Below are 26188 nucleotides of genomic sequence, written 5' to 3' on the forward strand. Positions count from 1 at the left end.
CGCTGTGTCGTGCCACATCACTTCGCTCCGGCCCTCCAAGTCGGCGGAAATCCAATTTGCGGTCAAGTGCCGAAATCCGGCCGTGTGCGTGCATGGTCGGAATGCCCATGGTGGCCCATTCCCGATGAAGTGTGGAATCTTTCAAAAACGGAAAATGGCAAGTATATAAATGTAGGTTGAAAATGCAAAGAAGCACTGAATCTTGTTGCTGCGCAAAAAGGGGGAGGGGGGGTAATCTGATGAGGAAGAAGAAGCGAGTTTTGTTGCAGAGGTGTTGCCGGAGTAGAACATTTTTAGGGTGAAATCTGCAGTCGCGAATTTGTAGGAGACAGCAGGAATCACAGAGGATTTTTTGGACGCTCCATCATCATGGCTATGTTCCCTCGACATCTGTCATCAGTTTTCCTCCTGCCGCCTTCGCTCCGTCCTTGCTTCCCTCCGCCGATCCTTCCGCTCTTGTATGCTTTCAAAAATTTTCCTTCCCTCCCTCCTTTTGGATGTTTTCAAGTCCCCTTTAGCGAGTCCAACGAATCTGCGGCTTTCCACGGTAAGGACACCATAGGCGAACGATTGGTTTTCGTTGGAATGCACGCTTGAATGTGAAATTGCGGCACAGATTGGGTTTTCCTTCCCTTGAAGAATCGAAGAATGCGAATTGTGCCTACAGTTTCCGATCGCGGACGCCACAGTTTGCGTTCTTGGATTTGAAGGTGGAGGGGGGGGGAGGGAGAGGTAGAGAGCGTGAGCCTGAGCCCGTTGGCGGGTTGTTTCGCAGATTCGGAAGAAGAGCATCTCCACGAATGGCTTTGCAATTGTCTACTAATCAAACACCCACGGGCGCTGATCAGCTAGAGAATCAGGTGCGTCTAGCTTCTGTAGGACTTGCTTGCGAGCCGCCTCCACGCAATAGACTATCGTCTAGCGTTTGTTGCGCGAGTACTTTTCAAAATGTCCACTCAGCATATCAGTGTCGCAAACCGCCTATTTAGAGGATTTGCAGGATTATTATAGTTCCAGCTTTGTAATGTGTCGTTTTGTTGGTTCACTAGTATTATGAGACACACTCCAACCACGCACTGTCGCATGTGGATGCGTGCATAGACACCGTTGCAATATTAAATCTACGCAAATTTCCTCTTTCTTGGGTGTCATAGAAAAGCTTTTCCTTATGGCAAAAGAATGTCTGATCAGTGACTTTTTCTGGTTAATGGAGTAAGTGGGAACTTTGGAGACGAGCCGCGGACAACTTTGCAAGGAGAACAAACATTATCCTAAAAGGTCCTAGAAAAGCCAACTTCCTCTCAGTGATGGAACTGAGATCTCAATCTTCAAGCTCGGATGTTCTAGCCTTCCTCAACCATCAGATCAAGGTCTGCTGAAAGATAGCGCTAAGGTGTGTGCCGTTGGAGGAAAGCCTGTGCAGGAAAGATTTAGTCCGACCAGGCTCATTGGTGCACCATTGAAGAGTTGCGCCTGGAACCTGGTAGACTAGTTTATCCAAGATGCCTTTTGGCCTTTAAGCAACCCCTTTAGTCTTGTCTTTCTGCTGCTGTGGTTTTTTGGCAGTGGTGCACGCATTGTTCCCTCAGGTATATGATATTGTCCTGTATTCTCTCAGTTCGGAATGTATGGCACGTGCATATTAGAATCTTTTGAGCACCAGTGGACATCATATAAGTGGGTCCTGTGGAATGTGTAAGAAGTGTTTGGCCTGGTTTTTCTTCTTGATTTTCCTTCTTATTAGCTCTGCCCTTAAGGCATTAGTAATGGAGAGTTTCACAAAGGTATTTCTTATTTTATTTCTCCGCCTAGCCTTTTGGCTCGCAGATGTCCACAACTGATGTCTTCCGCAAGACATACAGTTAGAGATTCATGCCCCCATCTCACAGCAAGTGAGCACCCATAGTTCATCTCAAACCATGCACTAGATGGAAGGTCGCCATGTTTCAGAGTAGAGTGACAACTATCAGCCTTAAAGAGAAATCATGGATGGAGAAGGTTAGCAGGGGTACTATGCTGCCTAAGGTGTCAGGGACAAGCTCATACTCCACAAGTTTAAAGGGAACATTTTGAGCCCCGAATGAGCTGGAGAAATGGCTTACGAAGCTGGAAGAAGACTTTTACTTCTAGCCAAGGGGGGCGAGGATCGGATCTTTTTGTTGGTATGTGTTTGCAAGACTATGCCCTTGTGCTATATGTGGGATTCACCAAACGTGGGATCAGTTCAAAAACCTCATGGTGACTACTTTTGTTGGCCCACTCATCTTTGGATAAATACTTGGCTGAGGAGGACTGCATTGTGGATATCATAGGCTGGGTGGGTGTGTCATGACGAGAAATCATAATCCACGATTAGTAGACATTAGAACACTATTATATATTATACGCCATGTATTTGCATTTATGATGGACACCGACCAAGTAGATAGAACTAGTTGAGCTGAAGCCACTGCTTGAGACGGGATCATGTAACACTTATTTTATTAAAAAAAATGTGCACCCACGTGTCTAGGTCCTAGGGGCAATAGGAAGGGCAGGGTGCATTAAGGTGCATTGAAAGGTAGATGCATGGGTCATAGGATAAGGGTAGGTGTAAATGGGAAGATGGAACGTGAGTGATCTCAAGGGACATTAATAAAAGTGTATCACCCTTCATTGTGAATCTCACGTAGCCTTCTCTCTATTCACTTGGCATTCATGTGCCATCTCTCTCTCCCAACGTGCATGTAGGTTGAAAAGAGAAACAAGTACTCTCACGAGGGCGCTCTTCCCTCATTGGAGGGCATGGCATTCAAAATTTGCATGCACTGTACACATTTGCATTCTCGAGAAGTCCGGTTCTTCACATTTGGTATTAGAATCCATGACCAAGACGGGAAGAAAAAGAGAGCAGAGAAGCGGAAGAGGCACGAGCAGCAAGCGGAGTGAGAGTATGGAAGAGGTGGCACAGGGTGACACGTGCGGAGGAGATCCCGCATGGGCAGGCAGTGCGCAGGGAACCTCATGCATAGGAGAACTCGCGACTTGGTAGACACGCCGTGAAAAGGCAGGCCCTACTGGGACGCATGATGACCGCACAAACTTGGAAACCGGAAATTGTGGTTCGAAAGTTTTTTTGTGCACGCTGCCCTTCTTGGCCGACATAAGACCGTCTGCAAACCACGAGTTTTGGAGGCAAGAGGTGCCTGAACCTTGAACCGTGCAAACCCTGAATTTTAGAGTCCCTAAGGTACGGCCTCTGAAAATTTTGGAGTCCTTAAGATAAGGCCTCTGAAAATTTTGGTCTTTGGACGGGGAATGGGGTGTCCTAACGGCCCCTTGAAAACCACGAGTTTTGGAGGCAAGAGGTCCTTGAACCTTGAACCCTGCAAACCCTGAATTTTGGAGTCCCTGAGGTACAGGCTCTGAAAATTTTGGAGTCCTTGAGATAAGGCCTCTGAAAATTTTGGTCTTTGGACAGGGAATGGGGTGTCCTAACGGCCCCCCTGCGAATGTACCCGAAAAAAAGACCCCCCCTTGTTCTCCCCAATGGAAAGTCGGATCGGAACAAGATTTTAAGGGGGTGATCCACCCACCAACAAGTACCTCCCGTAGAGCTCCAATCAACTCAAAACAAGTAGCCCAAACGGAGTCTAGTTTACAGCATAAAAACAAGGAAGAAAGGGTAAAAGAGAAGGAAGAAGAGGTCATTTCAAGTGATTTTTCGACACAAGCGAAGCGGGGATAAGTACCACCAACTCTACAACACTTTACTTTTGCTGTAAAATAAACCCCTTTTCTGAAATTACAGCAAGCCATTTTCTCTCTTGTATTACTAAAAGGAAAGAATGGAAAGAGAGGGGAGATTTAATAATGAACTTGTCCTTTTTCCTCCACTATTAGAAGGAGATAGGGAGAGAACACCATCACCTCCTCTTGAAGAGGATAATTTAGATGAGAGTTACACTCTTCTTGAGTACGATAATCCACGCATACAATTACCTTCATCTCTCCTTCATGAACCTTTTGATAGGGAGTTCTCCTTTAGAAATGAAGGGAGAAACGAGTCCATCCAAGAGCAAGGCGTTGAGTTTAGGCATTTAATGTTGGGATATCTCAAGGTGTATGCCTCAGGCACACGTTATGTTTCTATGTGTGAGTGCTAGAGGCACAGTTAGGTGCCCACAAGCACAATTAGGTGGTGGAAAAGCCACATAGGATGATTGAGTGAATCTAGGAGCAGATTGAGGAGATGATTGTGGAGCTTTGAGGTCATCAGTGATGTCAGTGACCTTGTATGAGGTGCCTACTTAAGGACCTCTTTCTTCTTCATTCTACAACGAAGTAAAGCAAGTATTCTGAGTTTGTGTCCACTCTACTCTTTCTTTTCAGTATTCCAACATGGTATCAGAGCCCTTTGATCCCCCTTGAGCCCATTTCTGCCACATCATCATCTTCTTCTTCATCTTCTTCTTCTCCATTTTCCTCTTTCTTCCCAAAATCTTTGAGAGCTTGGTTCTCCATCTACAAACAGCCATTGCCCAAACCCTCTGAGCTGGAAACTCCTCTAGTATGGGCGAACTTCCACCTACAAGCAATTGAAGAAAAAACGTCTGTGGTGGCTGCCATTCTCCAAATAGCGAATTTCTTCTGTTGCTCAATACTCCCTGCATACTCCGCCATTGCCTGAGCCCTCTTAGGAGTAGATGGGCGACCTCAAGACGAAGATTTTGAGCCATTTTTCAAGTCATTTGGTTCAGTAACGAGGGAGAAATCGTCAAAACTCAGTTTCAGCCTGTAGCAACTCTCCCGGGCAAAAGTGCGCACCATTTCGTCCAACCTCTGTGCTGGACCTTCTCTGGTATATGAGCTTTCTTTTGCTTCAGAAAGCCCTCTTTTCCTTGCTTTGAAGAGTGAGCTACAAGCCCTCCAAGTTCAGCTTTTCATTTTTGACAGTTTTGGACAAGTTTTGAAGATGATGCTACATAAAATGCTACTCTAGCATTTCTGGTCTTTTGAAGTTTTCAATAACTTCATTACAAGTGTTTCTTCAGTTTTGTTTTGACTTGCTAGACCTGGTTGTGATTGGAAAGTGTTTATTTCATCCACTTCTATGAAGCATGTAAAAGGAAGCATCATTGTTTGAAATCTAGTCACTACTATTTGCTACATTAAATGCTTATATTTTGAAGCATTTCAGTTGTTATTGTAAGCCCTGTAAGAGAGAAGACACTACCCAATACTTGGGTTAGAGCCTCTCATGGCTTGCTTATGCAAAATATGTGAAAAGCCAAAACATAAAGCAATGTCTTGTTATGCTACAAAGGATGAAAATGCCAACCTGACTTCCTTGTTGAAGATTGCCCAAACAATGGTTGCCAAAAAGGAAGCAACTACAGAGATCTACCCTCTCATGGCACTTTTATTTGACTCCAAGTACAAGAAAAAGATGAAGCTCAGATACCTAAGATATGCTTCTCTACACAACTATGGAGATGACAAGATAATTGTTCTCTTGAAGGATATGACCTTCAGATCCACTTGTTCTATCATAGTACCATCTTATAAGGCACTAGACACTGCCCATGTGGTAAGACCTTGCCTTAACATGGATATTCTGCCTCCACAAGATGAGGCATCGCATGAAGATTATGCATTTTAAACATCTCTATGTATGCTCCAGATCTCTCTTTTTATGTCAAGGTACTCAGCCTGGATAGTCCTCCAAAATGAATGAAATAAACTATTGTGTTTTTGTGTGTTTTGTAAACACCTCTGGTCACCTTATGATGTAGGCCATGTGTATGTTTTGTTCCATGGTACCTCCTACAGACATTGTGTGCATGTACATGTAGGAGAGATAACCATTGGAAGGTCTGTTTGTATCCCTTTCTGTTTACCTTACACCCAAGGAAACCCTTGCTAGCATGAGAACCTAGCCATAGATTTATCCTTGACCACCATGAGATGGCATGAGAAACTATGAGACTAGATGTATCCTTGACATAGCCTGAGGCATCTCCTTGAGGGGGGGTTTGTTGGGATATCTCAAGGTGTATGCCTCAGGCACACGTTATGTTTCTATGTGTGAGTGCTAGAGGCACAGTTAGGTGCCCACAAGCACAGTTAGGTGGTGGAAAAGCCACATAGGATGATTGAGTGAATCTAGGAGCAGATTGAGGAGATGATTGTGGAGCTTTGAGGTCATCAGTGATGTCAGTGACCTTGTATGAGGTGCCTACTTAAGGACCTCTTTCTTCTTCATTCTACAACGAAGTAAAGCAAGTATTCTGAGTTTGTGTCCACTCTACTCTTTCTTTTCAGTATTCCAACATTTAACTCAAAATCCCATACACATGGATTATAATCCAAGTGCAAGAGGGAGAGAGGAGTCTCCTGTGGATAAGCTCATTTCTCAGCTTAGTAATATCAATTATGACAAAATTTGGGACTAAGAGAGTGCTGAATTTTGAAGATGACGATTTAAGTACCCCCTCGAAGAGAGCCATATTCCAACCCCGAGAGAGAATAGAATTCCCAAAATATAATGGAGCAAGAGAGGCATAGAAAATCCTTAATTGGGTTCACCATTTTGAGCTATATTTTGCCCACAAGATAAGACCAATCATGAGAAGCTTGCTCTTGCCACATGCATCTACAGAATGATGCTTTGACGTGGTGGTTCTTATTACAAATAGGAAAAGAGCCTATTCTTCAATGGTCCAAGTTTATAGAGTAGCTTAAGGCCACTTCATGCCTTCAAGGCATGCAGAAGAATTGACCTTCCGTTGGGAAAGATTTAGGCAATTCGATAACAAGAGTAATACTGAATTTACAGCCAGGTTTTGGAAACTCTCTTTAGAGTTACTTGAGAAGAGTGAGGATGATAGAAGGAAGAAGTATTTAGCAGTCCTAAGCCCGAAAGTGAGGTATGAGGTTGAAATGTTCAACCCAACCACCCTAAGAGACCTCACTAAATTGGCTGAGATTGTTGAGAGGAAATTGAATTCTTGTACACCCTTCAACAAAGGTAAGGAGAAAGCTGTTGTACAAAATGTTAACAGCCAATCACGTTGTGGATGGATACCATTTTCTTCCATGACTGACGATGATAATAAAAAACTGATTAAGGAGGGTTAATGTTTCGGATGTAAGAAACATAAGCCAGGGCATCCATGGCATATATGTCGTACTCTATTACTAAAATTGCCAAAGCCAATTCTGTAAAAGGTAAAGGCAAAGCATCCAAACAAGAGGGTGAGGCTTCTACCTCATCCCTAGTAACTGAGGTGAACATAGAACTAAGAGTAAATGCTATCCATTCTGCCAACACTGATGTATGGATGTGTGAACTGGATGGAGAGTAGGTATATTCATTATAGAGTATGGATAGAGGATAAATGATTTTCTCCTCCATGTAGAGTGTCTTATAGGATGAATAGGGATAGAATAGAAGAGTTGGAAAAAGAGATTGATGATCTATAGTTTCTATAGACTAAGCAGTTATCCATCGCAAAATAATACATGGCGAAGGTCTACCTAGTTCAATAACACATTTGGGTGAGAGAATCTTTTAATACTGACCAGTTGGTTGAGAACATGTTTCAGTTTATTGAGCAAGTTACTATGAAGAGATTTCAGCAGCTTGGTATTCAGTAGAGGATTCTGAGCATGAAGAGATATTGAAGAGGCAATGCAGTGGTACTCATGCATTTTGGATATTCAGCATCAAGAGGAACCAGAGGGTTTAAGTTATGATTCAGAAGGGATTGTGTACTATCAAAGAGAAGCTATTGTTGGAAATAGAGGATAGAATCACTCACCCCTCTCCCCCGATCTAGCTCATACAACACTCAAAAAATGGAAAGAAAACTCAGATATATTCTTCCACAAAAGTGGGCAAACAAAAGCTCAAGGATGAGCATGTACAAACAGCTCCGTGATGCTCTCAATTGCTGAGCCTCTTCCTCTCCCTCTGCGTGCTTGCCTGTGTGCAAAGCTGTTTGTGCAGATGATGAGGAATGAGGGGGGAATGAGGGCTTTTTATAGGAGGGGCTAGGCCCCCTCAAAGTGGCCGACCAGGGAGTCGGCTCCTTGATCTAGGCACCGACCTATAGGGCCCAACCAACCTGACTGGATCGGCCTTTCCTGGCTGATCTGGTCGGCTTGGGCCAGGCCTATATAAGGGCCCATGTGCCCTGCACATGGGCTGCTGCTGCAGTCCCCAATGCCGCCCGACGTTGATCCAAGAGGCGCCTAGGATGCCGTGCCTTCAACTCCTTGCTGTGCAGGTTTCAGGACATGTAGGTGTTCTGCCTTTTCTTCTTCCCCTACCCCCTATGGTCTTCTGTCCCCTTGTCCCCTCAAATCGGGGGCTCACAGGTGGGGCAGTGACCTTCTAACACCCCCTCTCAATGACACAATTGTGGGCCGATCCCGATGCGTTGAATGAGGTGTTCCATCTGCTCCTTGGGAAGCGCCTTCGTGAAGACATCTAAGATGTCGTCGTTGGTCGGGCAGTATATCAACTCTATGACTTCTTCATTGATGAGTTCTCGAACAAAGTGGTAGTGGACCTCGATGTGCTTCGTCCGTGCGTGAAACATGGGGTTGTTGGCGATCGCTATGCAATTTTGGTTGTCGCACATAACTGCAGTCGCATCTTCTTGGGCCACATTCATGTAAGATCCACCTGAGCCACAATGCTTCACATGCGGCTGTACAGGCAGCCTTGTACTCCGTCTCTGTAGATGACAGGGCGACAGTAGGTTGCTTCTTACTTAGCCATGACATAGCTCTTGAAGAGAGTAAGAAACAATATCCAGAGGTCGATCTCCGGGTATCAATGTCATCTGCCCTATCACTATCACAGAAACCTCCCAACTCAATGCCTCTGGTATAAGTGATACCGTAGGTGCAGGTACCCTTCAAGTACCTTAGCACCCTCGTACCTGCATCCCAATGAGCCTTCTTGGGTGTGGCGGGGAACTGACTCAGCAATCCAACTGTGAAGGAAATATCTTGTCAGGTATTGGTGAGGTAAAGCAATCTCCCCACCAAGCGTCGATATAGTGATGAATCAACCGGCTGAGATGGATCACGCACACTCAGCTTCGGACCAGTTTCCATGGGAGTCATTGTTGCTTTGCAATTTTCCATCTCAAAGCGTTTGAGTAGTTCCCTGCAATACTTCTCCTGTGAAATAAAGATACTATTCTTTCCTTGCTTCACCTCAATCCCAAGAAAGTAGTGAAGTATGCCTAAGTCAATCATCTCAAACTCTTCCATAAGAAGTCTCTTGACTCGAGCAATCTTCTTCGTATGATACCCAGTAATGATGAGGTCATCCACATATAGAATCAATACCAGCCGCAGATCCCCCTCTGTGTTGAGATAGAGATTTGCCTCTGATGGACTCTGCTGAAGCCCGATCTTCTGAAAGAAAACATCTATCCCTGGTACCAAGCTCTGGGGGCCTGTTTGAGCCCGTATAAGGCCTTCTTCAGTTTGTAGACTTTTGATGGGGATCTTGGAATCTGAAATCTTGGTGGTTGTGCCACTTATACCTCCTCCTCCAGGTTACCATTCAAAAATGAAGACTTGACGTCCATCTGAAAAATAGTCCAACTGTGATGAGTAGCCAAGGCAATGACTATCTGAATAGTCACCATCCTAGCTGTGGGGGCGAAGGTCTCGTCGAAGTCAAGTCCTTCTGACTGTGCATAGCCTTTCACCACCAATCTTGCTTTGTACTTGTCCAAGCTCCCATCTGACTTGAACTTGAGCTTGTGCACCCATTTAGTCTCGATGACCTTCCGTTTGGTTGATTTGGGCACTAAATCCTAGGTGTCATTTTTCAAAATGGCATCCATCTCAACCTGCATGGCTTCGTGCCATTCTGGTATATCCTTCGCTTTCTGGAAGGGACGGGGCTCCGCAAGTTGAGCCACCAAGGCGTAGTTCACGGAGGGAGTCTTTATGTTTCTTTGAAACCGCCGCGCTCTGAAATTGCTCTCGGGAATGTCCGTGACCCGTGAGTCTGCTAACGTCTTCAAATACCATTGAGGTAGCTTCTTTTCAGATGGAGGTGCTTTTGATGGAGTTGACTTGGGAGCTGGCTCTGGAATGGCATGCTCCTCCTCCTCCTCCTCCTTGGGGTCTTCAGTCGGCTCCACCTCTTGGATGGTGACTTTGGGTGGGGGTAACGTTGGAAGTTTTGAAACCTCTTCTGCAGGTTGTGGCCGGTCTCTTTAAAGATCACATCCCTGTTGATAAGGATCTTCTTCTTGTCCAGGTTGAATAGGTGATAGGCTTTGAACTCTTCGTTGTATCCCACAAAGATACAGCTCCGGCTATGGGGATCCATGTTTGTCCGCTCATCTTTATGTACATGTACAAATGCTTTAGAACCGAAAACCCTTAGATGAGATATGCTGGGCTTCTTACCATAATAGGCTTCATATGGAGTCTTGCCATCAACAGCCTTGGTCTTGGTTCTGTTGAGGATGTGAACGGCAGTGTTCACGGCTTCACCCCAGTAGGCTTTCGAGAGATTCCTCCCTCGCAACATGGTCCACCCTGTCTCGGTGACGGTCTTGTGCTTCCTCTCAGCAACTCCATTCTGCTGAGATGTGCGAGCTGTAGTGAGCTATCGCTTAATCCCCGTGCTTCTTGCAGAATCCATTGAACTCGGTAGAAGTGAACTCTCCCCCTCTGTCGGTGTGGAAGGCTTTGATTACCTCCCCGCTCTCCTCTACCACCTGGGCCTTCGAGTCTTTGAATTTCTCAAAAGCCTGCGATTTATTGGCCAGGCAGAATACCCACGTCATGTGATTGAAATCATCTACTAGTAAGAGAGAATACCGCAAACTTGCGAATGAATTTGTCGATGTTGGGCCGTAGATGTTGGCGTGAACCAACTTGAGTGGCTTCTTGGCCCGTGATGAGGCCTCCTGTGGGAACTTGTCCTTGTGTTGCTTGCCTTCCATGCAAGCCCTGCAGACACGATCATTACCTGCAATCTTTGTCTTTGCATCTCGGAGAGAGTGCCATAGTTGGCGTGACCAAACCGTTCATGCCATAATCTGGATCTGCCATGGTCCCGGTGCACCAATAGACCGTTGAGCTGATATAGGCCATGCTGCTCGACACCTTGAGCCACTACCTGTCCGTTTGCCTTGGATGTGACTGTAACATGCAACGGTAATCTGATCGTGTAATTCACAGCAAGACCTTCTTTAAACCTTTAGCGAGGAATGAGCGTTGTTTACCATAGAGAGAGAAAGGATATGAGGGTAGAGAGAGAGTAGAGTCGACAACCGATTGGGTCCTTGTATCCAATGAGGGCCCCCTCCCCCAATTAGGGGAGAATTTTCTTTATACTTGGAGAACTGAGAAATACAAAGAACACTCTTCGAGAGAGCACGGAACGCGCTTCTGAAGAGCTCACTGTGCACACGTATAGCAGACCCAAAGACTTGAGAGGCAACACCGACGAGTACTGAGACCTTGATGCTGTCCACACTGACGATGTAGGCAAGGGAGAGGCTTGTGCTGTCTACCGGAAATGCAGGGTTACTGTGTGAGTGAGAGAGTGATAGCTGAGAGGAATAGATACTGAGAGAGAGCTGAGATATGACTGAGAAACTAGAGCTAAGAAGTAGGCTGTGTAGCCTGTAGAGAACACTGAGAAAAGCTGAGGAGACAGTGTCCAAACCTCTCTCCGTTTGCTGGTCCAAACCTCCGACTGTTGTGCTGCGTGGACACCTTCAGATTAGGCTGAACTGATGGCCAAGGGACTGAGGCTAGAGCAGGGTCAGAACTGAGGATCTCAGGGGCTGCACAAGGAGGCTGGAGTGGAGCTTGTAGGCGAGCTGAAGGCAGGAGCACTGAATGAGGAAAGAGGCAGCAAAGGGGCCCTTTTATAGGGCTGGACTGAGCCAACCCAGTTTGTAAACAGCCGACTGAGTCGGTCTGTTTTACAGACTGGTTGGCCTACAACCAGCCTATAGAAAGCCCTCCCTGGCTCATTTGCCAGGGGAGCTTTTGGGCAGCCTTTGCAGGCTGCCTTCCCTGCTTACCTGTCCAGCCTTTGGGGACCCTAAAGGGACTCCTTACCTAAGCTAAGACCTAAACTATAAGATGGAAACACTTAGCCTACTGTTCTCGAGTGGGTACTAGTGAACAAGAACTGACTTACTGACTTGACCTAAGGCTGAGAGACTGACCTACGTAGCTTGTGCCTGATTCTCCCTAGACAAGGGCTCACAAAGGGGTCACAGCATATGACAATCTCCTATCTGGGAAATATAATGCACTTGTCGATGTAGCCAGTGTGTCACCTTGCACCCAAGTGCAGTGGTGCATGTGACTGTGACTGTGACCTTGCCGTTGTCGAATAAGACCGACATATTGTGCTTGTGCATCTGTCATATTGACAATAGGTTCTTGCACAAGTTTGGTACATACAATATACCAGAAATCAACTCCTCGTTTTCTACAGTCGTGATGAACGGAATACTACCGACACCCTTCACAAGGCATGACCGGTTATCCCCAACGGTGACTTTGGAATCGGGATGCGTACCTTCCATGGTTTTGAACCACTCCTTGTTGGACGTGCTTTGAAGCTCCACTGTCCACATACCAACCTTCCTCTCCTTCAATGACTGCATAAGCAGAGCAGTACTCAGTGATGATGAAGAGAGCGCCGGTCGTGACGTTTTCCGATTCGGTCTTTGGCTCCTCCTTGGACTTGGACTCCTTCTTCTTGAGGTCCACCTTCTTCTTGCGGCACTCTTTAGCAGAATGACCAAGCTTCTCACAGTAGAAGCACTTCATATGTCTCTTTTTCTTTGCATACTCGGTCTTGCTTTTGTTCTTGGAGTCTTTGAGCTTACCCAAGCCTCTTCCTGCAATAGTAAAGGCCCAAGCTCCCCCAAGGTGAGAGGCTTGGTCCTCTGTCCTGCAGTGACCATAGTCACGAAACTCTTAAAGCTTCGAGGTAGCTTGTGTAAGATCAACAGTGCCAGTTGACTTGAATCGACGACCTTCTGACCAATTGCCGCGAGCTGGTCCCTTACCATCTTGACTTTTGTCAGATGGTCATGAACTTTGTCTGCCTTAGTCATGTCTTGATTGTACAATTGATGTTGAAGCATCATAATTCGAGATGTATTGTCCGTTTCATACAAATCCTTCAGGATAGCCCATGCCTCTATAGACGTCTCGACTATCTAGATGTGCGGAAGAACAGAGTCCGTCGTGGTCACAATGATTAATGCTAGGGAGTGGGCATCTCTCTCTTCCCAATTCTCAAGCTCTTCACCATCCACTAGAATGAGAATCTTCCCCTTGTTGTCCAGCAAGTCTTCCGGTTTTGCCTCCACCCCCGTTGTTAGCTTCCACAACTTCCGGGCCACAAGATGGCTCCGGATTTTCATCTTCCAGATCGGGTAGTTCGACCTGTCTAGCTTCATTGACTCTCCGAAGTTTAGGATTGTGAATGAGAGGAATCTGGAGGCGGAGGAAGGAAGAGAAGGGGCTGAAGAGGCAACATGGCAGAGACCCGTGGAGAGAGCCAGATTTCAGCAGGACACCTGGCAGCCTCCTCTTCTCCTTTGGACAGAGGAGACACGATGGATTGCTTGAGAGACTAGATCGTTTCTATGTTGGGGAGTGGGCACTACATAGAGGCGGCTCTATTGGGATCCTGTCATACCACTCTCCAATGGTACTTCACTTGGATCAGCGCCGCTGAGGTCTCCCCCAGAAGGGGGTCCGCATTCTAGAAGATCTCCTGCAGGACGAGGAGATCCAGTAGGTCATGGCAGGGATTTGGGAGCAGTCAGAGATGACACCGTGCGAGGGCAGGGCTGTGTGGGTGGCCGATGCGATTTAGAGGAGCAGTGAGGAGTTGAAGGCTCATGCCCTTAGGCGGAGGAGGACCCTTCAGGAGCATGAGCGGGGCTTTGAGGAGAAACCTCGCCTCCATCGAGCGGCTCAGGGAGCAGGGCCCAGGTTCTCAATGGCTTAGAGAGATTTGAGAGCGCTCTCATTCCTCTGAGGTGTTTTTTATTACATGCTTAGCATGGTGTATTTCCACACAGAGCTTGCTCTAGCGGGTTTCTTTCTTACTTAATAGAAGTCTCTTTTTTGAAAAAAAAAAAAAGATTTGAGAGCGCTCGCGCCTTGAGCTTTAGGACACGGAGATTCGGCGGGCTGAGTTCTCCTACCACTCCTCCCGAGCCCGGTGGGTGCAGCTGAAATACTGCCCGCAGGAAAACAACCAACAACACTCTCTATAATGTAACCTTAGTCGTAAAATACAGCAGAGATACTCTCATTTCTTTCCCTCTCTCCCTCTCTCAACAGAGACACTAGGGCCCAGGACAACAGTCGGGCTGGACCCCGCCGAAGGATTTTATTACTTGAGAGAAGATGAAGTACATAGTTCAGCGTAGAGTTGTTCATACATGAAAATCCAAAACGTGAATGAATGAATGAATATATACATGAGCTCTCAGGCTCTCCTTCTTGGCAACAAGGCACTTGTCAATTTCTACACTACTTTCCTAATTACATGCCACTAAGGGCAACTCTGGAGTCTTCGAAGCACTTGGTCACGCGAACCGCCTCCCAGACTCTGATTAGGCTCCCGTAGTGCTTAGGAAAATAACTCTTCCTAGTACCTGCAACAATTAATTAAAGCGCACCACCATGGCACCCATTAATTGTTAGCGCTTTGCATGCAAACAACACATTGTGGGCGTCCCCACTGAACACATGTGCACACATAACAAATATAAAAATATATATTTATTCTCTGGTTGACCGAAGTCAACGCTTTTGATCATAATTAAGGTGCTTTGACCAAGGGTCGAGGCGCCTTAATTATAGCCAAGTCTCTCCAATCGAAGTTGGCACATCTTGGTTAACCGTGGTTAACCCTCTTGGCGCATGCCAAGTCTCGTTGACCGAAGTCAACACTCTCTGACGGTAGTCAGCAGCTCTGTAGTTCTCTGGTTAACCGTAGTTAACCCTCTACAGATGTTTTTTTTTCAATTGCTTGAAGGTGGAAGTTTGCCCATACTAGAGGAGTTTCCAGCTCAAAGGGTTTGGGCAATGGTCGTTTGTAGGTGGAGAACCAAGCTCTCAAAGATTTTGGGAAGAAAGAGGAAGATGGAGAAGAAGAAGATGAAGAAGAAGATGATGATGTGGCAGAAATGGGCTCAAGGGGGATCAAAGGGCTCTGATACCATGTTGGTAAGCTGAAAGGAAAGCAAAGAGTGGACACAAACTCAGAATACTTGCATTACTTGCTTGTAGAATGAAGAAGAGTGAGGTCCTTAAGTAGGCACCTCATACATGCTCACTGACATCACTGATGACTTCAGAGCTCCACAATCATCTCCTCAATCTGCTCCTAGATTCTCTCAATCATCCTATGTGGCTCTCCACCACCTAACTGTGCTTGTGGGCACCTAACTGTGCCTCTAGCACTCACACATAGAAACATAAGGTGTGCCTGAGGCATACACCTTGAGATATCCCAATAGTTTTGACATCCTAGCACCCTCATATCCGAAATGGGATGCATCAATCCTATGACTAGGATGCATCAATCATAAGAATTCACCAATGGCACCTCCAATGAGAGCCAATAGACCCTTTGATCCAGCAACATAGGTGCAGGCAGGCTCCACGCACCAAAGAAACACACTAGCCCTACGTCCCACTGAGCCCAACTAGTAGACATGAGGACTCCAAGCATCCCTCTATATGCACAGTACACACTGCATGCCAAAGAATTGGCTCCCTCCAATCTCTACTCTACAGTATAGAGTAGCAAAGCAACCTTTTAGGCTTAGTTTGTACCTCACCTTAACCATAGGCCTAGCTAGTCCTCGGGTGAGATAGACTCCAAGAAAGATATACTCCAAAATAAACGAAGATCAACATGGAACACAGAGGGAAGAGCTAAGTCGAACCAGCCCCGAGTTTCAGTTAAGACCTTCAAAGCCAGGTAGCTTCCTAGTAAAAAACTGTCCCATACCATAGGCCCTCACTCATGAGTGTGATGTCGTTGAAAGGTGTTGCAGATTACATGATCTGTCCTCTGGTAATGTATCCAACTTCCAATTCAAACCCTCTAGAGAAACCCATCGCCCTATAATTGACACTTTTGACCACTGGATTGTAATTATAGGGCAACCGTACTCCTCCAAAAGTGTCACTTCAATTATTGGTAAAAGTGCCTCCATGTGGCTACATGTACATTTCCTATGCCGCATGATAGTGGGTGGTTCATGCAAGCAAAGTGGTGGGTGGAGGCAAGGTGATTTTGCCACCTATCCTGAGGACCAAGGATGAAATATTTGCAACTGATCAGTTTGTGAGACCTCCAGACAGCTTACAGCCAAATCCGGACAGCAATCGAAAGGTCTCAAGAGAAACATAAAAGAGCTGCAGATAAACATAGGAGACAGTTAGATCTCAAGGAAGGGGATTGGGTACTTTTGAAGTTTGAAAAAGCTAGGCTCCGCAAGTTTGAAGGCAAACAGAAAGTGTATGCAAAGTTATCTCCCAGATACTATGGCCCTTTCAGGGTTACAGAAAGAATAAATGAGGTTGCATACAAGTTATCATTGCCAGAGCATTGGAGGATTCACAATGCATTCCATGTGAGTCTTCTAAAGAAATTTCAGAGGCCAGAGCCTACAGAGCCAGTTTCAGAGGATCCACCAGAAGTGGATGAGCTGGAGGAGGTCCTTCAGCCAGAGCAAATTGTGTACCATACTATACGCAAAGGCCCTCAGGGCAAGGAGTTTTACAGGTATCTTGTAAAATTCAAGAATTATACGGCATTAGATGCCAAGATGGACGAAGACATGTTATCTGATCATCCACAGCTCTTGGATGTTTACAAGGAAGCTTTTCAGTTGAGGTCAACTGAATAGAAGCCGAGGGGATGTCACTACAATGTAAATATCCTAAGTCAAAGTACATGACCATTTATTTGATCATAATTAAAGAGTTTTATATATGTTAATTATGGTCAAAGAGTTCTTTTAATGGTCAAAGAATTGACTACGGTCAAAGATACTTGACTCTGGTCAAGTAAACCTGACCTCGATCGGGGAGACTTGGTTGACCTCAAAGGGGGCTTTCCCTGTAGAGCTGTGCATTGTATTATTGTAAGCAAACTCTACCAATGGTAGGTACTTTTCCCAGTCTGAACCTTGGTCACCCACGTAGCATTTCAGCATATCCAATGCTGTAGAATTTGCTACTTCACTTTGACCATCTGTCTGGGGATGGAAAGAAGAAGAAAAATTCAGATTTGTCCCCATGTTATCAAATAAAGCTCTCCAGAATAGACTGGTCATTCTGGGATCTCGATCACTAACAATGGACTTAGGCATACCATGATGCTTAAAGATCTGTGCCATGAAAAGCTTAGCCATATGATCTGCCTTTATGGTTTTGCGAACCGGAATGAAATGAGCTTGCTTGCTGAATCTATCAATGATAGTCCAAATCCCATTATTCCCTGACTTTGATCTTGGCAAATAAAAAATAAAGTCCATTGTAATACTTTGCCATGGTGCCTGAGGCACGGGAAGAGGCATAAGTAGGCTAGGTGCCTTCCATCTATCATACTTCACTTTCTGACACGTAAGGCATTCAGTAACGAACTGATGTATATCTTTCCGCATCCCTGGCCAAAAGAAATACCTCTCTAGTGCTAGAGTTGTTGCTGTAATTCCTCTGTGTCCAACATAGGGAGGTGCATGGCATTCCTCCAAAATATTTTTCCTCATCTCCTGGGTGATGCATAGGCAATCATCTTTCATTAGATACCCATCTTTCAGGGAATAGTGACTGGTGGATTCCCCCTCTTGCATTTGTTGTAAAATCTCACCAAAATCTGCATCACTAGCATATTGCTCCCTCATGCCTTCTAGGTCCTGATGATAAGCAATAGTCACATTATTGACCTGGGGTCTTCAGGACAAGGCATCTGCCACTCTGTTCGGTCTGAGTAAAAAAGTATCTCAGACTTTGGTGATCTGTTTTAGCAGTAAAATCTGCACCCAAAAGATAGGGCTTCCATGTATGGATGGCATGAATTACAGCCAATAACTCTTTCTCATAGATTCCCAGATATCTTTCTGCATTCCGGAGTCTTCTGCTCTCATAAGCCACTACATGACCATTCTGATGCAATGCAGCCCCAACACATTCCCCACAAGCATCACAATCCACATCAAATGTTGATACAAATTTGGAACGATTAAGATTGGCTCTGTAGTCAGTTTCTTCTTGAGTGTGGTGAAGGCTGTCTTTTGAGGAATTCCCCATCTGAAAGCTGCATTTTTCTTAGTAAGATCGTGGAGTGGAGCGGCTATATCCGCAAAATGCCTGATAAACCTTCTGTAGTAAGAACACAGGCCTAGGAAACTTCGAACTTCATGCACAGTTTTCAGCTCTGGCCATTTCTGAATGGCACGGATCTTTGCTGGATCCATCTGTATCCCATTCTTGGGTATTATATGCCCCAGATAATGGATTTCTTCCAAGAAGAATTCACTTTTCTTGCTGTTTGCATAGAGCTGATGATTTCTCAGCTCTTGAAACACTATAGCAAGATGTTCCTTGTGCTCTTCTTCGGACTTAGAAAAGACAATTATGTCATCGAAGAAGGTACCAGTGAACTGTCTGTAGGGTCGGAAGATACGATCCATCATCCTATTGAAGGTAGCTGGGGCATTGGTCAATCCAAAAGGCATCACCAGATATTCATACAACCCAAAAGTAGTGCGGAACGTTGTCTTGTGCACATCTTGAGGCTGTATCCTCACTTGGTGATAGCCACTCTTTAAGTTTATCTTGCTGAAAACTGAAGCTCCATTTAACTGATCCAGCACTTCATCAATGCGCAGAATAGGGAATCTGTTCTTGATGGTCATTTTGTTCAGTGCGCGGTAATCGATGCACATACGGAATGAGCCATCTTTCTTCTGTACTAGCAGTACAGAGGAACAAAAAGGAGAAGAACTGGGCTGAATCAACCCCTTGGACAACAAGTCCTGCACCTGCGTCATAATCTCTTCTCGCTGAGTTGCACTAACTCTGTATGGGGGCCTATTGGGTGGCTCGCTTCCAAGAATGAGTTCTATGCCATGATCCTCAAGTCTCTCAGGGGGTAACTCCCCTGGCAAAGCGTCGGAAAAGCAATCTTTAAAATTCTCAATAAACTCAAATTTATTCTGATCTGCCTCACTTGTTTCAGCATACATTTTCACATCTCTCTCTTTTACAAAAATCATGTAAGCTGAAACTGCAGACTTTATTTCTTTTCCAACACAACTATTTGATACAATGGGAATAGTTTCCCCTCTATTCTTAGCAACCACACGATATTCTTTGCCCCTATGTACAAACTCCAGCACTCTTTCAGGAAGAGTCAACTTCACTGCCTTGCGATGAAACCAAGGCATACCCAAGACTACATCATGATGTTTCAGTGGAGAAATGAAGAAGTCTTCCTGATCCACATAACTCTGTATATGAAGATGGAGCTTCCTAATCAAGGGATTGACTGGCACAAGGTTTCCACAGAACATCTGATCGGCATCCAAAGCCCTGCCCAACTCCTCCGTCTTTATTCCCAGCCTCAGGGCTAGGTTCTCTGATATGAAATTATCAGTAGCCCCTGGATCAAATAAAATTAGCGCTCGTCCCTTCATAGGGAAGAGCAAAAGAGGCCCACAGATGCTTGGATTCAGGAGCGCCTTGCTGCAGCAAGGGCTCATTTGCAGACATTGTTGGATCAGAGAGGAGAATATGCCTTTCATGCACGGGAATCCTTTTGGATTCAGATGGGTGGCATGGTCAACAAACACTTTTTCTCTACTCATGGGCTCAGACATAGTAGAGATAGTGTTTTGCAGCTTGTTGACTTAGACGGGGTGTTACAGTCAGATCCTGATGCTGTCATTGGTGTAGCTTCAGATTTTTTTGCATCCCTTCTTACTGCAGATTCAGGCACACAGGCCATTGATGATGCCAGAGAGGTTATTTGGTAGTGTATCCCTGTATTGGTGAAGGATGAGATGTATGTTTCTCTGGAGGCACCTTTCACCAATGCAGAATTCAAGACTGCATTACTTGCCCTTCACAAGGGCAAGTGCCCAGGTTCAGATGGACTTACCCCCTCCTTTTTTATTACTTTTTGGGAGCAAATTGGTGATCACATTACATCAGCCCTGTAGGACGTGTGGGACTCTGGTGAGATGCCGGACTCACTTACAGATGGTCTCATTCATCTCATCCCAAAGAGAGGTAATAGGAATCTTGTGTCTCAATGGAGACCCATCACTCTATTGGGCACTTTTTACAAGATTCTGGCGAAAGCCATCGGTTTGCAGCTACAGGTTTTTCTTCCAGATTTGATTCATGACACGCAGACATGGTTTGTGCATGGCAGAAGTATTTTTGATAATATTTTCTCATTTTGGGAGGCCTCAGAATGGGCCATGCAGAGCCGCCAGAGATTGGCCATTCTACTCTTGGACTTTGAGAAAGCTTACGACAGAGTAGACTGGGATTTTTTAGAGGGTACTCTATCTCGCTTTGGTTTTTTAGATGCATGGATTAGAGGAGTATCCTGTCTCTACAGATCAGCCCATAGCCAGTTGCTCATTGGGGGGGTAAGAGGGGACAGGTTTCAGATTTCCAGATCCGTCCGCTAGGGATGTCCTCTTGCCCCGTTTCTTTTTTTGTTTGTGACAGAAGCTATGAGTATCTACATTAGATCTTAAGCTGATATTTATGGGCTGAGGCTTCCTATCGCCGGGAAGAAGAGCTCCTGGATAGTGAGTTGGCAAATGACATGGCTGTTTTTTTGGATGCCTCCCCCAGGAAAACTCACTTCCTTCCGGACAGCCTTGGATTTGTTTTGCACGGCTTCAGGTGCACACATTAATTGGCTTAAATCCAGTGGTTTTTGGATTTGCGAGGATGACACCCCGGATTGGGGTAATGATATTGGCTTCACTTGGGTATAGAGGGGCGTCTCCGTCAGATATTTGGGCTGCCAGGTTGGGGTGGGCATCTCTCCTTCACAACAGTTTGCTCCGGTGTTGAAAGCATTAGAAGAAAGCTCCTTTTCTGGAGCTCAGCCAAACTTGATTTGGCCTTCAGGGTGGTGGTGGTTAACCAGGTTCTTCTAGCCACAACATGGTTTGTAGCTCATTTTATTGTGAGCCTCCTTCCTTCCTACTCTAGGGATTGTATCACTCAGCTTAAGACCTGTACGAAACTTTTTATGGAGTGGTCTAGATGGCACAACTGATGTTACAGCTAGGGTGGCTTGGGAGACCTTGATTCTTCCTACAAGAGAAGGGGGTTCGAATATCATCAACCTAGATCTACAGTGCAGAGCTTTACTCTGCAAGTTCGTTGTGAGAGGGCTTATGCCAGGGCAAGAGCCTTGGAAGGATTTTTTTATCAGATGCATACAGTCTTGCACGCCCACTTCAGGAGAGGATTGGACACACAGTCTCCCTCTTCCCCTCTTATGGTTGCTATCCTGAAAGCATGGGCCAGCTTCAGGAGTACTCTTCGCAGGATTCCCCCATCCACCCGTGAAGAGATTGAAAGGCAGCCTATCATGTGGAATGACAGGATTTTGGATGAGCTTGGCAGACCACTTGGAGCTTCTTCTTACATGCAGTGGCCAAGATGGGAGAGGGGCCCTGCATCTACAGTGGGAGCATGGAAAGCCTTCAGGAAGCTTCCTGCAGACCGACAGGCCCAGATGGTTCTTAATCTCAGAGGGAGTGCAGGGAGAGTCCAACAGATTGATGCAGCCTTGCCCTTGGATTGGGTGGACACAGATGACATGCCTATTACTTGCTCCACCTGGATGGGGGCATTTTCCAGATTGGGAGTTCCTTTACAGGTGATCGCTTTTCTTGACACACATGAGGATGCCTTAGTTTTTGATGTTTCTTCGGGGGGCAGGCTATCCAGATCCACAGACGATATCTTGTTGGAGGTACCGTTTCAGCCAGTCAGGATAGTGGGCTTCATGGAGCATGGCTCTCTTTCACAGTGGCACTTGGATCCTGACCCGCTTCTCCTCGCCCTTGGCTCATGGAGGCTGTGGCTCTATGGAGGTGTCCCAATTAAGTTTTTGCAGTGGGACCCTGGGGAATAGGAATGGATAGATGAAGGGCACCGAGCGAAGGGCATCCCCTTCTTTCGTTACACAGTCAGTAATGCCAAGAAATTCCAGCTCAGCTGTAGTAGGGGTTGGAGGCCCACCAGAGCTCAACTTTCAGATTCCTGTTGACTTGCAGAAATTTTTTTGGCAGAGACTCTGGAAATCCCACCGGAATAGAAAAATCACTCTCTTCTTTTGGCTTTCTATTCATGGTGGGATAGCAGTAAACCATTGGAGATCCAGGTTCGGAGCTGACCCTTCTTGCCCTCGCTGCCTTTCTGCTTTGGAGACAATACATCAAGAATCATATGGAAGGGGATTGCAAGACTTTTCAGCACTTCTGTTTCCCTACCTTTCTATATGACCTGGGGATCAGTGGCTTGGCTTACTCTTTCAGGGCCCCAGGTATTTTTTGAGAGAATTGATTCCTCTTGGGCTCTTCACATCCGACGACACCTTGTGGAGTCGTGCTTTCTAGAGGATGTTCCGGCCACTCTTTTCAGGGCTGCTCACTCCTCGGTCGACTCTCCATGGGAGATCCTAGCTAGCATTGCAGCATGGCACATTTGGAGGGCCAGATGCACTGAGGCTTTGGAGGGTTCTCTGGTTCACTCTTCTCAGATCTTGGCCAGTACTTGGACGGATACGATACACACTCTGATGGCCATTTGGGCGACCATGCAGGGATCATCTCGAGCTCCTCCAGGAGAGTTACTGTTCTCAGAGATTGGAGAGACTCTCCCTTCTTTGCTGAGACTTCTACAGGGTTGAGATGGCATTTTCAGCCTTAGCCTTGGTTTCTTTCTACCTCATTCCTCTGAGGTGTTTTTTATTACATGCTTAGCATGATGTATTTCCGCACAGAGCTTTCTCTAGCGGGTTTCTTTCTTACTTAATAGAAGTCTCTTTTTTGAAAAAAAAAAATAATAATAAAATTAACGCTTGCTGGTCCCTGACTTTGCCCCATGATAGCAGCAATTCTCGTTCTTCTGGGTTTGAAACATGACCCAGTATGTCAGAAATTCCTCATGCCATTGGCTTTTGCGGTCCCCGTGGCTTCTTTGCCTCTTTTCCCTTCGAAGTTGAAGGCTTTTCTGGGCACTTGGCAGCCACATGCCCCTCTTTCCCACACTAAAAGCATTTCCCATCTTTGCGAAACTCAGCTATCTGTTCAGGAGTGAATGGGGATTTGCCTTTATAAGTCTTTGAAAACTGAGTACCCCTCAGCTTCTGAGGCTGAAATCCTTTCTTTTCAACCTTGGGGTACTCTTTCTTTTCTGATTTTGAAAATCAGCTTTCTTTCTTTCAGCACGTCCTGCATGCAAGGATAGTACTGTGGATGGATCTTGTAACGGCACAAGACTAGCTACTGAAGCTGAATGCATAAGGTCTTGAATGTTCTTTGCCCCCAAAACATTTACTACTGCCTGGATTCTTGGACTGAGACCTGCTCTGTACTTTCTCATTTGGGTTCCTTTGGAGATCTTTTTGAAAGGTGCAACCTGCAAATAAGCATCCCAAAACTTTTGGTTGTACACATCCACTATATCTCCTGCATCCATATGCAAACTGTCCCAATCTTGAAGAACATGATCTCTAAACTGTTTAGGCATAAACTGCTGGTAGAAGGCTTTCTTGAAGTCCTTCCACTTCTTTGGGGCTGACCCATCTGTGGTCTGTGCACTCCACCATGCACTAGCTGTCGTTGTCAAGTGCAAACTCACCATTCTTAATTTGGAGGATTCTGAAAACTTTTCTGTACCAAATGCAGCATCAAACTGCCTGATGAACTGCAATGCTTTGTCTGTATGACCATACTGTCCATTGTAGGTCATAAACTTGACAGATTTACCTCCCTCTTTGAATTCCTTGGTCTCTCTGGAAGACTTACTCTTCCTAGACTTCTTGTGTTTCCTTCTTTTCCTGGATGGTTTATCTGATAAAGAAGAAGATACAGAAGTCGAGGTAGACGGTGAAGGATTGGGAGATCGGTGATGATGCCTCGATCTCTTCTTGCTATGAGACCGTCCCCTATGAGATCTCTCTTTCTTTGGCTGTACACGAGAGTGTGCCTCTGGCATTGGCACATCATATGCTGCATTAGGCATAGCTTCTGCTTGAAACAAATGCTGAGGCCTTGGGATCCTTTCTGAGATTTTCCATCTCTTGTATACGAGTGCGTACCATCTGCTCAAATTCTTGCTGAGTTTGCTGCACACTTCTCTGTCTTGGATGTACATCCCTATCTTGTGAATCCCACTGGATAGGTGATTGAGCCATTTTCTTACAACTCGTCTGAGATCTGCAAGTTTCTCACACACATTGTGTATGCAACTGATGCACGCTATCTTTGCTTTTCAAAGGGAAAAATTACCTCAACAAGAGGTGTCTTGCATTCACAATCTATGCCAGTACTGGGCTGTCAACTCAAGGCATATACCCACAAAGTTGCCAAGGCATCTATAACTATATTGCCCCTTTTCTGGCTGTTGTAAAAAGCATTCAGAATGCATCTGACTCATCTTTTCCTGAGCACAAAGGCATGCATATTCTTTTTCTGCAAATCTCTGATTTTACTGTGTTTCTGCTGCTTTTCTGACAGTAAATACTCTCTCAGATAGGTGAAGACTGCTGGCAGAAACAGTCTCTGCAACTGTCTTCTTTTCTTTTTCTTTTTTTTTTTGGGGACAGTAACCAGATGGAGTAACTGGCTGGTTACTCTAACCAGACTAATTGGTTCTGGTCTGATTAGTCTGCAACTGGACTAACTGGACTGGTCACAGTCTAGTTACAGTGACCAGACTAGACTGGTTGGGTCAACTAACTGGAGCTCTAACCAGTCCACTAACCAAGGTTGAGTTAGATTAACCCCTGGTCAGCCATGTCAGCATCCATGTCACTTGTTACAATGCCAGGTCATCTCACACGTGCATGCCACGTCATCCCTACATGTGGGTCTGCCACATCGACTGACACTGTGCACTGCAACGTGTCTTTTTGCCACATCATCCCGCACGTGTGCACGCCTAGCCACGTCATCTGCCCTGCTGGCTAGGCACCACATCAGCGCAATACACGTGTCTGTCACGTCACGAAAGCCACGTCACCTAAGGTGTGAGACCTTAGTTGAAGACGGGCGACAGATTCTCTCACGATGTCGTGCATCGTGCCTTCGCCAAGCATCTGCGTGAAGGTGTGGCCAGCGTGATCAACCTTTGCACTTCATTTGCTACGAATTCTTCCATTAGGTGCCTCTTGGATCTACCCCGAAGCACGGAGAGCACAGACCCTTGGAGTTGCCATCACGTCCGTCACGAATCCCATCGAATCTGTCGCACTATCGCCATGTGCACCTGTGTGAAGGCGTCCGTTATCTCTATTAGTGCTACGTAAATACCTCTGCAAATGCTTCGCCAGTATCGTTACTTCCTTCACACAGAAACTGAGCTAGGTCTGCAGCACAAGGTACTTCTTTCTCCTCCTGAATGTAGGCACAAAGGTAGCCCTGCTGCTGCTCCTTCTGATAGTGGATTGGCTGCTCCAGATGATGTCAAATGAGGGCATGGAAGCTGTCACCACAATGTAAATATCCTAAGTCAAAGTACAGTTGACCATTTATTTGATCATAATTAAAGAGTTTTATATGTGTTAATTATGGTCAAAGAGTTATTTTAATGGTCAAAGGATTGACTACGGTCAAAGATACTTGACTCCAGTCAAGTAAACCTGACTGCGGTCAGAGAGTGTTGACTTCGGTCAACAAGACTTGGCATGCGCCAAGAGGGTTAACCCCGGTTAACCAAGATGTGCCAACTTCGGTTGGAGAGACTTGGCTATAATTAAGGCGCCTTGACCCTTGGTCAAAGCTCTTTAATTATAATCAAGAGTGTTGACCCCGGTCAACCAGAGAAAAAATATATATTTATTTGTATATATATATTTGTTTAGATGTGCACGTGTTCAGTGGGGACGCCCACC

General features: G+C 45.7%; 1 protein-coding gene across 2 annotated transcripts in view; it reads left to right on the forward strand.

The window, feature by feature from the left end:
• The first annotated feature begins 200 nt into the window (after positions 1 to 200).
• LOC147896357 (3-hydroxyisobutyryl-CoA hydrolase 1-like) overlaps positions 201 to 26188 on the forward strand; it is a 55522-nt gene continuing 29534 nt past the window's right edge. The window contains exons 1-2 of one of the 2 annotated variants that reach the window (XM_087382348.1): positions 201 to 458; positions 776 to 860. In XM_087382348.1, the coding sequence (XP_087238474.1) occupies positions 370 to 458; positions 776 to 860 (174 nt within the window). In that variant the 5' untranslated portion in view covers positions 201 to 369. Of the gene's footprint in view, positions 548 to 775; positions 861 to 26188 lie in introns of both variants that reach the window. The other variant, XM_087382349.1, reaches the window with a different exon arrangement.

Source organism: Dipteris shenzhenensis, chromosome 12 (assembly GCF_047967505.1).
Source record: "Dipteris shenzhenensis isolate YYH24624 ecotype China chromosome 12, Dip_SZ_1.0, whole genome shotgun sequence".
Taxonomy (NCBI): Eukaryota; Viridiplantae; Streptophyta; class Polypodiopsida; order Gleicheniales; family Dipteridaceae; genus Dipteris; species Dipteris shenzhenensis.